At 39.0% G+C, this 15391-nt stretch overlaps 1 protein-coding gene across 1 annotated transcript in view; it reads left to right on the top strand.

Annotated features, from left to right (window-relative positions):
- The window catches only part of ATP8A2 (ATPase phospholipid transporting 8A2), a 604495-nt gene that overhangs the window by 183163 nt on the left and 405941 nt on the right, over positions 1-15391 (top strand). Inside the window, exon 24 of the mRNA XM_035003669.1 lies at positions 4311-4375. Coding sequence (XP_034859560.1) covers positions 4311-4375 — 65 coding nt within the window. The remainder of the gene's footprint in view (positions 1-4310; positions 4376-15391) is intronic.

The raw sequence follows: 15391 nt of genomic DNA, 5'->3' as shown, positions 1-15391 counted from the left end.
GTCCCAGGATCGAGTCCCGCATCGGGCTCCCTGCTCGGCAGGGAGTCTGCTTCTCCCTCTGGCCCTCCCCCCTCTCATGCTCTCTCCCTCTCATTCTCTCTCTCAAATAAATAAATAAAATCTTTAAAAAAAAATAAAGTCATTAAGTGGGCAATAGCTTTCATTAAACCATTTCTAAGTTGTTGTGACTCATTATTTAATACTTTTAAACCACTTCTTAGAGTTTTAGAAGTTTAATCTTTAAAAGTGAGTGAATATGGTGCCTGATCCTCCTATTATTGCCTATAATTTGCCTTGCCTGTCGAAAGGAAGACCAGTTTCTGTTTTCAGTGAAGCTGGGACATTGGTGGTGGTCTCAATCTGAGTGTTGTTTTTCACAAAAAAGTCAGACATGTTATTTCTTGATTACCTGCAACTAACATTGTTGCCAGATGCTCTACTCTAGGCTGGGGGAACTTACATCCCCTAATTGGAGCATGAGTTAATTCTGAGACAAAGCCGAGAGTAACATAGATGAGAAAGTACTAGTTGTGCAGTAGAGATATTAAGTATGACTGGTGTTAATAATAGTTACTGAGTGAATGTTAGCTAGAATATGCCAAATACTGTGCTGAATCCTGTCGTGGTCAGTTTTATATCTGATTCCTTGCAGATAGCCATCATCCCTTTTTTAAAGATAGAACAGAGGCACAGAAATACCAAGCAACTCGGCCTAGGTCACAGAGACTGTGAAAGTGCCAAAAATCTGAGCATGTACCTGTGACAGTTGATATTCACTTCCTAGAAAAGACCAGGGAAGCTTCGTGGATGATACGCGTTTAAAACTTGAGCCTTTAAGAATTTGTTTAAAAAGAAAAAAAAGCACTGGGTGTTATATGCAACTGGGTGATGAGCACTGGGTGTTATATGCAACTGATGAATTATTTAACTCTACATCTGAAACTGATGATGTACTGTATGTTGGCTAATTGAATTTAAAACAAATTCTGCACAGAGAATGGATCAGGACAGCCCAGTTTGGGGGAGGGGAGGGGTTTGTAAGGCAAGGCTGAGGCCATGTGCTTTTACATGTGATGGAGCCTTCCTGAGCAGGATCTGGAGGGAAAGGTGACCAGGTGTGTGTTTCTGTGGATGAGTCCTTAGCTTCCTGGTTCTCTGGATGATGAAGGACTTTGACCCCATCTGGAATAGACTAAGAATACCATCTTTCATTATCCATTCCTGATGTCTGGCAGTGTGTTTCATACATTCATACTCAAATATTGATCAGACTCTCTCTGAAAAATATTTAGGACCAACAAACTTACTGAGGGTTTGGAAACATGCTAAATCCTAGTGATGGGTGGCTTTATTAATCTGATCCTAAGATACATGGTTAGTAAGGATAAACTGTCCCTAACCCTTCCAGAAATGTCTCCAAAGAAATCTGGATTTGAGTATCTTTGACAATGTGAGCTTATCTCAAAAGAGAGAGAGAATGATCGCAAGATCTGAGAGATTTGGTTTGGTGATACTTTCTAGCATGGATAATTATTTTCTTAAAATGAAGTCCTGCTCTAAGTACCATAGAGCCTGTAATATTTTGATTTCTTTGTATGTTGATTATATTCAGGTAGTAGAAAGGCTAAACGTTTGTAGTGTGCTGTTAATTTCAGATGTAAAAAGTGAAATCCCAGAGGTTCCCTTCTCAGTGATTTTATGGGCCTTTTGTTAGATTGCAAGATTAAAGAACCAGACCTCAATTTACAAGCGTGGATTGACATTTCATACCTGGCTCTTCTCCAAGAGTTGATCTCATTTTATCCACAAACATTAGAAATCAAGCACACCAAACTGGGGTTGACATAATTTAATTTGCCACATTCGCTAAGTCACAAGTAACTGTGTTAAACTTCCATGTTCTGTATAGTACAAGTGTTCTGTGTGATAATTCTCTAAGCAGAACCTCAATTCATTTTCCAAATTAAAACAAACAAACAAACAAACAAACAACAAAACCTATTTCCAGAAACCTTTAGTTTTGTATACTGAAATTCATGGAAGTGTCCGTGGTTTTATTTCTTGCCCTCTGCCTGCAACAGCTAAAAAAATACTTAAGAGTTTTTCCATAATATCTTTGTGTAGATTCAGTTGTCAAGCAGCATTTTGCTTAAACTGAAAAATATAAAATAAAGCAGCAAGCTAGGGCTTAAAAATTATAGCTCGCTTCTGCAGCTGTTTTTCAGATAAAAAACTACCAGCAAATCCTTTTGCATTAGTTATACTAAATTTGTAACAGTCTATGTTGCATGAAGTTGCTGGAAGCCTCTGGGGATATAAAGAAAGAGCAAGCCTCCCATAGTGGGAAATAATTAAAGTTGCAACATCTCCTTTTATAAATGAAAATAAAGTGTAGACCTCCCTTCTGGACCTGATCTAAGAATTTATAGGAAAGAAGAATACATTTGTAAAATTTTAATGGCAAACCAAGACTTCAATTATGTCAATCCTATCAGACAGAACTTTGAATGGCATTCTGGGAAAGTCTTATTTTTACTCATCACTATTGCTAAAATACAGACTTGAACAAATTTGAAAATGTATAGAAAATTGTTTCATGTTTCCTACTTCTGTTTTTTGTCTTAGAGGTTAAACAGGTATTTGCCCATGTAGTATTATGATTTTAAATTATTCAGTTTGTTCTCATTTTTAAAATAATACGTAGTGGTTTTAGCAAGCAAAATAATCACTGTTGTTAACTGTCTGGACTATATCTTTATGATATTGCTTTAAAAAATATTTGGATTAAAAGCCATAAGTTTGTGCTTGAAGGCTTGTGTTCTGAGGTGATCTACAAAATATTCTGAAATGACAATAGTTAATGAAGGATATACTTTGTACATTCCAAAATAAACAAATATTTAGTGTCTCTCTCCTTCCTAAACAACACAACAAAACAAGGTTTTTCTTGGTCTTAATTTTTGTGTGTCTTGAAGTCTATTTGGTGCCTTTTAATAGGGTTTCCTCAGCACGGGGTTGGAGGGGGTAGGGGGAGAGAAGCCCTGCTGAGTAGATATGTCACGTAAATGCAGTAGTTCTGAGACTTGCCCATTAGTTAAATGCCTGTCTCCTTTTCCACTTAAATATAGCATCTACCGGAATGGAATGGATATTTTAGCTGTTCTGTGGAGGAGAATCCAGGCTCCTCCGCGTTTTAGGAACAGTATTGGTTAAGCCCCTTCCTTGAGATTGTCACCCAGGTACTTGCTTGAAGGTTGTAATTCTCCATGCTGATGATTTGTTTCATGTTTCTGTGATCATTAATCTTTTATCTTCAGGTGCTGAGGAAAAAGAAACAACTTTCTAGGTGGAAGGATTCTTTTCTTACCTTTTCTCAATGAGATAAATTGAGATTGGTGGTTGGTGAAAGCGCTAACTCTCTCAAGGGGCACTCAGAGGGTGGAGGGTAGCTTGAAAGGAAAGCCCTGAAAGACATCCAGGGTCTTAGGATTTGCTGGAGCTGCTCTTTCCCAGAGTGTGTGGATTTGAGCGGGGAGGAGAGCTCACCTCCTGCTCTGTGGTGTCACTGAGTATCTCCAGATGTTTTGGCGTGGACTACAAAGCCTGAGTAGGAAAGTGATTCAGAGAAAACATGTTCACCTTCTGGGAGGAGAGTAGAAGAGTATCTTGCTTAGTCTATAGCGATAACTATTTTAAAATGTGATGGAAATTATTGATAAGAATCGGTTTTGGAAGACATTTCTTTTGTTCTAAACAAATTTTTCTTTTTTTTAACTCAGGTTTAATTCTTGAAATGGGGATTGCTTTGAACTTGGGTAGGAAAAGTGATTCTCTCGGCATATGATAGTATTCCTTTGAAATCTGTTGTGAGAATTACCTACTTTTTAAACAAGCAAATGAGGGATCTTGATAGTAGGGTAGGCTCGTTTATGCTGATTTGGAAGCACCGTCACATTCCATGTGTCTTCCTAAAGTGTTAGCTGTTTTTTAGAGATAATCCAAGACTTATCCTGTTGTTATACAAGCATAAAGAAAAATCCATGGAAAATTGACCAATATTTATTTTAGCCATTAGTTATGAAGACCTCCCCAACCAGTTCTATTCAGGCTGTCTGCAAGAATCAAAATATGCTTAAAGAACTTACTTTTCCTACCCCACACGCTTATCCAATTCCTCTGTCTTCCCCAAAAGGCTTAAAAAGGTAATACGGAAGACATAAGAAGGGAGACAATTTAAATAGTTATTGGAAAGCAATGAGTTCATGGAAGGAATGGTTAACTCACTTGTGTTGCTCTTTCCTCTACTCTAGGATATTCCTGCCGATTGGTATCACAAAATATGGCCCTTATCCTGTTGAAGGAAGATTCTTTGGATGTAAGTAGTTTTTCAAAAGTTGTATTTGTTATTACTGTATTAAACTCTTCATTTATTTATTTTTACTATAACTGATAATGAGGGTTTTTTTTCCTAAAAAATAACTCTAAAACTATTCTGTGTATTTTGTTATTTATGAACAGATGTCATAAATTCCTATCTTTAAACACCAAAATAGTAAATTTGGAACACTGCTTCATGATACTTTCCTTTATTTATCTAGAATTGTGCATTTTAAATGTTAATGGGACCTATTTTGATTTGCTAAGTGGTGATGGTTCACTCCAGAGTAGATTACTAAGGAGACTTGTAGGATTTTCTTTCTAGCATGAACTTTAACATAAAGATAATACAGGAGTTGTTTGAATTTATATAGGAATAGGCTACATAAGCACTTAATTCCCTTGACATTCCAATGCCACCAGCTCATGGAGGATTGAACAGCATGGTTCTCTGAGCGTTTTATAGACCTGTACCCACCCAGTCTCGGCCTGAAGCCTCTGATGAGACCATGGGTAGGAACTGATGCGAGGTTAACCAGTGACCTGAGAAGTAGTTTGATGTGAAGATATCAGCTGAGCAATGAGATTCCATTTGTCAGGACTTGTAACAAGGGCTTATTACTGCTTGGAACCTAAGCCACCCTTCACACAGTATATTTAAAGCCTCTTATAGGAGCAGATGACAGGGTTAGTAAAAAGGATGAGATATACTACAGAGACGTTTATACTTGCAGATCAGGGAAGCCCTGAAAACTATGATGGCCAACACACACTGTACCTCTTCAGGACTCCAAAGGTAGGAGTCAGGGGGTGAGTTTGTGTGCCTCCAAGGCACCATTGGCAAGATACTGCTCCATGGCTTGGGAGCTTCACCCTTGGACAAATCCACATAGCCTGTGAGCACAGGCCCAGAATGTCTGTGCCAAGAGTTCCCTTGTTTGCTGATGATCTTCTAGATCCAAGGCATCCACAATCTTAAACTAAGCTTCTTATGTGGTAGTAACTCAGAAGTGAGGCTATATTTTATGCCATGTGTTCTCTGGAATTGAGAGATGGACTTTGACTCTACATAGCAGTCTAAGGCCATAAGTACAAGTTGGGACTTTTGGTTGACCTAGATCATGGAATGATTTGTGAAGCCAAACAAGTTTCACAGAATGTGCCTGGCTTCCCTTGGCAACCTGTTAAGAATTCTTCTTCCTAACCAGTGTTGAACATCATCTTTTAGTATAATGACTTTTACATACTAGTATCTGCTGAACAGAGGTGCAATTTCTATGGATTTTTTTTTGATCCATACTCCAAGGGGCATTCTATATTTCTGACTAGAGTCCTTCTCCTCTTTCCCCTCCCCATCCTCCCCTTTCACCTTGTTCCTCTGCCTCATTCTTTAGTTGGGTTGAAGGCATTCCTTTCTCAAAATGTTTCATTTGGTATGTGTGGAATAAAAGCAGAGTGCTAGGGAAATAAATTAGGTATATAGTAGATCTCTATGGAGCTCCAAAGTTGAGCTTTTTGGGTTGTAGAGCTCTGAGGGTGAAGCAGACAAGAGAGGAACAAAGGAAATGGCCCCAGAATTAAAAGCGTTGGGTCTAGCTTCCCTTACTTCATCTCACATATAAGTGGAAGCTCATCTCATTCACTTCACTTCTTAAAAGGATCCTAGTCCTGAGTTACCTATTGTCCAGTGTTTCATATTTTGTTCCCAATTTTCTAGTTGTTTACAAGTCTGGTGTCTCAGTTACTTTATAATGCCTAGAAGCAGAATTTGATCAATCTACTTCTGCTTCTGTCAGGTCATCTTTGAGAAATACTAATTTCAAATTTAAAGGTCTGCACCACTTGGATTTTTCTTTGCTGCTCCTAGAGCTTGGCCAGTTGTCTCTGATTTTGAGAACTCTAGGGAAACAGCTGGTTCAGGAGAAAAGAAAAGAAGAGTGTTGATATGACCTCTGGGTTCCAGGGAAGAAGCAAGAGGGTGGCTGGAAAATCAAAGAAAGGATATCATAGATGATAATTTAAATAATGTTTTGGTACTGCTTGTCATGGACAACTAGCATTTTTTTTGCCCACTGGTGATAAGATCATCATCACTGCCTTGAAACCCAAGCAGGTGAAATAATTAATCCCAGTTTCCCATTTTTGGACTGTTTCTTAGAACCGCTTCTGATACCTAATACAGGAATAGTCAAGATTCAGTGCAGGAAATAGTGACAGTCAGTTCTGATCAGGAGATAAATACCCTGCATGTTAGTTGAACAGAGTGATTTTAATAAACAAAACTGTGAATTAAGTGTGGAGTTCTTAATTAGATAACAAAAAGCATAAAAAGAGAATTCTAGGGCAAGTAACAACCTTTAGGAAAAGTCAGAGCCGACACTTTTTGCAAATGAAGTTTTCTTGAACACCAACATCCCCATTCATTGCCACATTGCCCGTGGCTGCTTTTATACTGTAGTGGTAGAGTCGATTAGTTAGAGACTACCTTAGAGACTTTTGGCACACAAATCATAGAGTATTTACTATCTTGTCCTTTTTAGAGCAGTTCGCCTGTCCTAAGGTACCTTGTAGTGGAAACTGAAGGAAGCAGCGACCACACCTAGGGCTGAGGGAACACAGGGAAAAATATTGGAATTATTAATACTTTTAAACTTCAGAGAGGGGTCTCTCAAAGCTGATACTTGGATCTCTGAAGAGGGGGAGATGCCTGGTTGGTCTAGCGTCTCTTCTTTTGGGGTAGAAGACAATGAAGATAGTTTTCTAAGTGTTGCCGAAATCTGAAAACTGGATTCATCTTCTGCTCTTGGAAGGAACTGTACTTGTCAGGGTGAAGAAGCAACTCTCAAGGGCATTGCAAGCAGACAGGAAACACACAGGAGACACATAGGAAGGAGCAAGTTCATCTCCAGATTGGCAGTCTCTCTCCTCTTGCACCACCTACTGGCAGAGCCTAGCATGGAGCCCTCTGGCAAATCAGGAGTATGGTTTGTAGAGTTCCTTCTCTAGGATCCCAAACTGCATATAGAAGGGTAGGCTTGAGGCTGAGAGTTGTGAACTCAGTAACTGGCACAGAAACTAATTTCAAGTATAAAGATAGTTAAAACAGTAAATTATAGATGCTTGCAAAATTACTGGAAAAGCTGAAGGGACAGATGTCTGCGTGTTCTTGGTGGGTTTCCAGTTCATGCATCCATACGTTTATTCTCAAGGTCAGGACACTGTTGTTGCTATCCCAGGAGACTTGAGGAAATCATTGCTGAGCTTCCAGCTTCCTACACCTGTGAAGCTGGTACAAGGTGGTAGAATGTGGAATACTTCCTCTGATGAAAAGGAATAGCTCTCTTCCTTCTGTCTTCCAAATCTTACAGAAATGTGTTTTTTTTATTCTGACAGGTGTGAGGTGATATCTCATTGTGATTTTGATGTGCATTTCTCTGATGATGAGTGATGTTGAGCACCTTTTCATGTGCCTGTTGGCCCTCTGTAAATAAGTCACAGATGAAAAGTCAGAGAAATAGCATAAGGGATACAGTTAATATTGTAATAATGTTTGGTGACAGATGGTGACTACACTTACCATGGTGAACTCTGAGTAATGCAGAGAATTGTGGAATCAGTGTTGTATACCTGAAGTTAACACAGCATTGTATGTCAATTATACTTCAGTAATAAATAAAAAAGATGAAGGTGATGTTTTAATGTGTGATATGCTGACGGTCTTTTTTTGGTATGGAGAAAACACTTGAGAAAGATATGTTTAGAAATGCTTGCAATGCAGAAAATGTGGGTTGCATCTGTTAAGCTGTGGGCTAAATAGCTTTTCCAGTAACAAAAGCTCATGTGTGTTGAGTGCTTCTTCGTGAAGTAGTGTGAGTTCTTGCTCTTAAACTTCCTAGCAATTCTTAGAGGTAGTGAAACTCTTTTTTTTTTTCAAGGCTGGTGTTAAGATATTAAAAAAAAAATTCCTTTACCATTTTTTTCCCCTGCCATCCTGATAATACTTAGCTACTTGGTATGATCACCTTGTAACTATATTTGTTCTTTGACATCTTTTTGTGGTATACTAGAAATGTTGCTTGAGCAAGTTTTTTCCCGATTTGTTTTAGGCATGTTCATTTAATAATTATTTTAATTATTTGAAGGTACTTAACATTTAAAGGGCGGAAAGGCTGTTAAGTGTTATTGAGGACTATAAAGCATGATGAAGGGGACATGAAAAACAGAAAGGGCAGAGGTTACTCTGTTACATAGGTTGGTTGGAGAAATTCTCTCTGATAGGATGGTATTTGGGCAGATGTGGCGGTTGGGAGCCAGGGTGCTGTCTGGACAGGGGACCGCACATCTCACTTTGCCTGGGATAGTCTTAGTGTATACCTGTTGTCCCGTCATATCATCATCACTCTATATCTGGGGGGACTAGTGTCCCAGAAGGTGGTTCACCAAGTGCCAAGTCCCAAGACTGATAATGCCTTCCTACTCTGTTGAGCCTCAAGCGGCTGCAGTGGAGTGGATGAGGGAGTCAGAGAAATAGCAAGAACTTCACCTTGTACTTGTGTAGGTTGTTGTTATGACTTGGCTTTTATTCTGAGTGAAATGGGGGGTCATTGGCAGAGTCTGAGCAGCAGAGTGATACTATGGGATTTACTTTTTAATGGTATCTGGTTGCTGGAGTGGATGAAGACGTAAAGGGAGGTGAGAGCAGAAGCAGATTGCCGAGTTAGCAGACTATTGTGCTAAGCCAGGTAGGAGGTATTGGGGAAAGTTGGATCTGAGTCTTGGCCGTGTTGGTGATGGGAGGTGGTGACATTCTGGGTGTAGAGTATTTTCACAGTAAAACTGACAGGATTTGCTAATATATTGATGTGGGATATAAGAAGGATAGGACTTGGGTTTCAAATCTGAGCAACTAGAAAGATTGAGTTGCCATTTCTGAGATGAAGACTGTGGGAGGAGCAAGTGTGGATGGGGGAATCAGAAGTCTTTTTGGGTGTGTTAGGGTTGAGGTGGCGATGAGATATTGCCAGGCAGTTGAACATACAAGTCTGGGATTCAGGGAACAGGTGTAGGATGGAGAGAGATTCTTGGGAGTAGTCAGTGTACCGTTTTAAACTGTGAGACTTGATGGGACCCCCAGGATTGATTAGAGATGGCAAAGAGGTTAAGAATTAAGCTCTGGGGTGGGGGGCACCTGGGCGGCTCAGTCGATGAAGCATCTGACTCTTGATTTTGGCTCAGATTATGATCTCAGGGTCATGGGATCAAGCCCTGCATTGGGCTCCATGCTCAGCACAGAGTCTGCTTGTCCCTCTCCCTCTGCCCCTCCCCCCTGCTTGCACGTACTTTCTCTCTCTCTCTCTTAAATAAATAAATAAGTAAAATCTTTAAAAAAAAAAGAATTAAGCTCTGGGGGAACTTAATTGTGTAACAGATTAGGAGATGAGAGCTAGCAAAGGAGACCAAGTGGGTGTGGCCATTGAAGTAGGAAGAGAAACAAGAGGTTGGTATCTTGAAAACCAAATATAGAATTAGGTCTTCAAGAAGGAGAAACAACTGTATCAGTTGCTGCTTTATAGGTCCAGTAAGATGAGGTCTGAGAATTTATTACTGGATTCAGCAATGTGGAGGTCAACAGTGACCATTCAAGGATTGGGGGATGTTGCAGAGATGAATGCCTGATTGGAATGGGTTCAAGGAGTTGGGTGGAGAAGAATGGGAGAAAAAATGTATAGAGATTTCTGTGAGTTTTACTGAAACTTTTGACAGATCTTTGGTTAGTGTGGTGACTTCTTTCCTTATTCTGATAAGCAAATTAATGGGTAATTTATTCTTCTATTAATGTATCATAAACTGTGATTTTTAAAAATAAACTCTAGCAATAAAAAAACATTCTTTTAACATTTTCTGTTTAAGGGAAAGTGGTGGATATTTGTCACAGATGGTCTTGAAATAATCGAATCAATCAGAACTTTAAACCTACTTTTTTACAGAATAGAGCTGGTAGTATTCTTTTGTTCTACTGTAGTTATGTCAAAAATCATTCCCATCCAATGGGTTTATTTATGATCATCCATGTCTATGGAATCCAGCCTTGGTGGGGGGTGAATTAGAAGGCTTTGTCCACCTCTAGTGCTAATGGTATCCTTGAAAGCATCAACAGCATGGAGAACAGGAAGGCATAACCTGTCAAGGAGCTTGGTGGCTCTTACCACTGCTGACTGCCTAAGTGAAGATAATCGGTTAATTGCATGGTGTATCATAAAGGTATATCATGACAAATGCTTAATGATGGCAGTTCTTAGCCTGAGAGAACAACCTTCTTTGCTGTGACAATGCAGCCAGGGTATCATAGGAGGAAAAATCAGAGGCTTAAGTCTGTCAAATTCCTTCATCAACGAAGTTGATTCTGTGTCAGGTTTCTAAGCACTGTTGTTCTTGTAGGAGGTAACTTAGGTAGACATGAACATGTTTTGTTTGGAGTGACTTCCAAGATGTATCTAAGACAGAACCTTTGATGAAGTTCACCTGATTAGTGGGAATGTCACCATCACCGTTTGTTCTGAGGATAATACAGATTTTATGGCAATCTAATAGTTTTAAACCTCATTTACTCCCTTTCTAGAATCAATGCATTCAGTGTAGAAAAAAATAGATATAAATGACCAAAAAAAAAATTAAATTGCTTGGAATCCCACTACTCAAAGAGTTACAATTAAAAATTTGGTTAATAGTCTAAGCACTTCTGACTGAGGGTGAGTTTTTAATGAAACTTACTCCTCCTGCTTGTTGGCTACTTGGGAGAAAAATCTGCAGCAGGTTACTTCACCCTGACTTACCAGAAGTCTACTCGCACCTGTGTGAAGAATGGATGTCAGTGTTTGAAATGTTGTTTCTTCTTATGGGTCTTGAACCCAGTAGGCCCTGTAACTTTTTGGTGGCCTTTCCCCCCTCTTTTTTTGTGGGTGAGATTGTTCTAGAGCAACCTTTTTTTTCCCCCAAATGCATGAACATGAATCCTTTTTTTGTTTTCTGTTTTTTTAATTTAAATTCTAGTTAGTTAACATACAGTGTACTATTAGTTTCAGGTGTACAGGTTAGTGATCAACACTTCTATACATCACCTGGTGCTCATCACAGTGCCCTCCTTAATCCCCATCACCTGGTGCACCCAATCCTCGCCCCCCCGCCCCGACCTCTCCTCTGACAACCATCAGTTTGTTCTTGTCTTCTGTTCTTTAGTGACAACTTCATGAAATCTAGATTTTCAGAGCAGTAATATTTGGTACGGCTTATCTTGTCAGATTCTCCAAGTCCCTAAATAGGTACCCATTTTGGGATCTCAAGAGAAAGTGCTACTTCCAGGATGCCTCACTTCTGGAACATCTATTTTGTTTCTGAGTCATGAATACTAGGGATCACGCTGTGTTCCTTGAACAAAGCATTAGCAAACTCTGATAGATTGAATTAGCTCCTAGGGTACAAACTGCTGTGGCCGCCCAGCGCATGTGGCTCCTATTGAGCATAATAAGCCTTTGACATGCGTGGCAGTGGCTGCCAGAGAACGCAGCCAGGATCTGAGCTGGAGGGTGGTGCACCCGTAATTTAAGCAATAACACAGAGATTAAATATGTAACTGAAAATGAAACTGAAGTCTGGGGTATCTTGAAAAGGAAATCATTGCAGACATATAAATAGCTTACTGTTCAGTTTAATTATAGTTTTAGTAGCAGACAAGACTGAATTGATAAATCTCCACAAAGAGATTCAAGTCGGCCTAAAACGCCTGCTGCACTTATGTGGAAATGACAAAAGGTGTCATGCCAAGCTGAATGTAGAAAGTTTCATTTCCTGGGAGTAATTTTTTTGATTATAATTATATGGCAAGTTTTTATTTCATGGCAGTATACAACTTCTTTATCATTGTCTAAGAGAGTTTGAAGATCTTGTTATTCACGTGGGCATTTATACAACTTAGATATTAGATTTTAGTTTTAGGGGTTGATTTTTTTATATCTCTATTTAAATTTGGGGATTTTCTGTTCTGTTGAATCCATGAATTAGAGTTTTTGTTATTTCAGTCCTCTCCTTTGAGAATTGACAGGATAGCTTTGTGTGTGGGAAATGAAAAGTTTGGCAGAAAAAAACTAAACTCTGATTTATCTCACAAAAAACACTCAGGGGCAGAGAAGAGGACTTAGATACTGACCTTGCAGACTCAATTCTTACTTGCTGTGACCTTGACTTTGTGTTTGATGGTGGTTTTCTTGGGAATTTCTTGAATTTATTTTTGTTAGAATTCCATTATAAAATTTACTGAATTACTTATATTTTTCCACAGTTTCCTTTCATTCCTGCAGAATTGGAAAGATCAGAGCAGTCCTGAGGAGAATGTTTTAAGAAACACCCTTCCTTTTTTATTCTTCCTTCTGGGCTTGCCCTCATTAGTCTCAATATCTACACTTAAAACACACACAACAGATGAGCGACCCATAGAGGGAAGGAGAGGAGAGGGCTTCTTACATTTTTGCAAGATAGCAATTGGTGATGTGATATGTGTGTTTAGAATTTAATATGCCAAGCCTTTTTTATCCATTTAATCTACCAACTCCTCATGACACATTGTTTATATTAGCTAATTTATGGGTTGCCATGTTTATATTATCAACTTAAATCATATAGAAATGGATTATTGGCTTGTAAGTTATGTGCAAGTTATGAGCAAGTCCTTAGCAAATAGGCATGTTAAGTTCATGAGAGCAGTGTTAGAATTTGTGGCTAGGTGCCGACCCTATAAAAACCTCTTCAGGAGCTGAAAGACCACATGAGCATGCGTAGATATTTACAGATTTTGAAAGATTTCTCAATATACTCAAGATATTGATGGCTTAAATCCCTATATTTAATTTCACTTAGATTTCTGATTTTGTCCCTCAGTACCTGGGCATCAGTGGCACTGATCTACACTCTAGGACTTCAGTACTTTTAAATGTTAAAATAGAACAGGAAGGGTTGAGAGTGACTTTTGTAACTGGCCCAGGGTTGGTTAGGAGCATATGCTTTTACATATGTGAGCATAATCATGTGAGCTGTCCTCTGAATAGTGAGCTGAGGAATCGGGGGGGACAACGTTGGGAGAAGACACTGGCGTAGGTGGTTCTTCATGCAAGATGTTGTTACTGCTCTAAGACCACCTCGATGCTATCTGGAAAGATTTGTCATCTTGGGGGAGAGAGTGTGCTGGAATGGGTATCAGGCAGGAAGGTGGCATGCAGTTGGCATATGTTGGCTGGCTTTATGTTTACCTTGGGAGTATACTTGTTTAGGATTCTTGAAAACAATTTCATTAGGAAATTTGTTTGTTTAAAGCTCTAGAGCAATGGAGAATTACATTAATGACAATAAAATTTGTTCAAAAAGGGAGATCATGTCCTTCTTTAGAAGTTATAGGATTTAAGCTTTTGTTAGTAGTTAAAATTTCCTTTTTCAGCAGGATTCCTTACGTGAGACAGGGAGATTTCATGCTGCTGGTAAATAAGTGATGCCTGGTGGTAGTCAGTAGGTGCCTTAAGACCTTGCAGGAACATGTGGAAAAGCATTCTCCTGGACTACATCCAACATGCATTTTTATTAGGTTCTTGGATGATGAGAAGGAGCTTGCTTAACTCTTAGCATTGAAATGGAAAGAACTCCCAATTCTCTAAATGGCAGCAGTGTAATTAAAGACTTGAACTCAGGTTTGTTTTCCAGTAATGGTAGGTGAGGTTACCCTAACCAGCTCTCATACTGAAAACAAGTATAACTGTTGAATAAAATATAAAAAAAATACATTTTAAAAAGCACTGAAGAGAAGACAAGACAGTAAGGGAATCTCAGGAAAAACTGGAGGGATTGCGGGAACCCAGAGAGGCATGAGGAGTGCTGGAACGATGAAGCTGCTTTGTGCTGGGGGACTTGGAGGGCCACAGCCCCAGGATAAGAGTGACCCACGTGTAAAACTGGCTTCCTGTGGATTTGACACCAGGTTCTTCTCACCTGTATGGTCCAGGGGCCCTCAAGCCATGCATCTCCCAGCAACAAAGTCACGTGTTTTTAGTAGGAGGATAGTCTAACTCGTGCAAAAAAATGAGTCAACTGTCAGAAATAATAAAGCACCTCATGGAATTAGCACAAAAATCCTAGAAACAAGCTACAAAGATTAAAGGTAATAGAATAATCAGATATAGAATATGAAACAGCCATGCTTTTTTATAAGAAAAAAGACAGTAAGCCTAAAGATATCTGTAGGGAACAGTAAACTGTAAAAGATAACATAGCAAATATGAGAAATGAATAGAATTTCTGGAAATGAAAAATACAACAACTGGAGAATTAAATATAACTGGAGAAATAGAATAACCATAAAATTTCTGGAAGTGAAAAAATGAAAAATTCTAAGGGTTAAACAGTATATTAGTTAAAACTCTAGAATGAGTTAGTGAAGCAAAAGATAGGTAAGAAGTGATCTAGAATAGGTCAACAGTTTTTTTTCTGTAAAGGGCCAGATAGTAAATATTTTAGGCTTTGTGGACCACGTATAGTCTCGGTTGCATGTTCTTCTTTATTTTCATTTTTTAAAAGTCTTTAAAAATGTAAAAAAAAATTAGATTACAAGCCATACGAGAAACAGGCCATGGGATGGATTAGGCCCTTCCTCCCTGGCTCCAATCTAGAACACAGTGTAGAGAGAAGAGGACTAAGAGAAAATACGGAAGAGGCTGAGGCATAAAGGACAGAAGGAGAAAGTTTGCCATATGCTTAATCAGTCCTAGAAGGAAAGAAGAGAAAGAATAGGCCAGAGGAAGTATCTGAGGAAATAATAGCTAGGAATTTTCTAGAAGCGATAAAGGTATCTTTCCATAGATTTGAAAAGCCCAATAAATCCTAAACAAGAAGTGAAAACATCCTCACCAGGATACATCATTGTGAAACTACCAAACGCCATTTGGTATTTCCAGACACCAAGGACAAAGCAAGATTT

This window comes from Mirounga leonina, unplaced genomic scaffold (assembly GCF_011800145.1).
Source record: "Mirounga leonina isolate KUSES-001 unplaced genomic scaffold, KU_Mleo_1.0 Mir_127, whole genome shotgun sequence".
Taxonomy (NCBI): domain Eukaryota; kingdom Metazoa; phylum Chordata; class Mammalia; order Carnivora; family Phocidae; genus Mirounga; species Mirounga leonina.
Note: the sequence above shows the minus strand (reverse complement) of the source record. Positions and strands in the feature narration are given on the sequence as shown.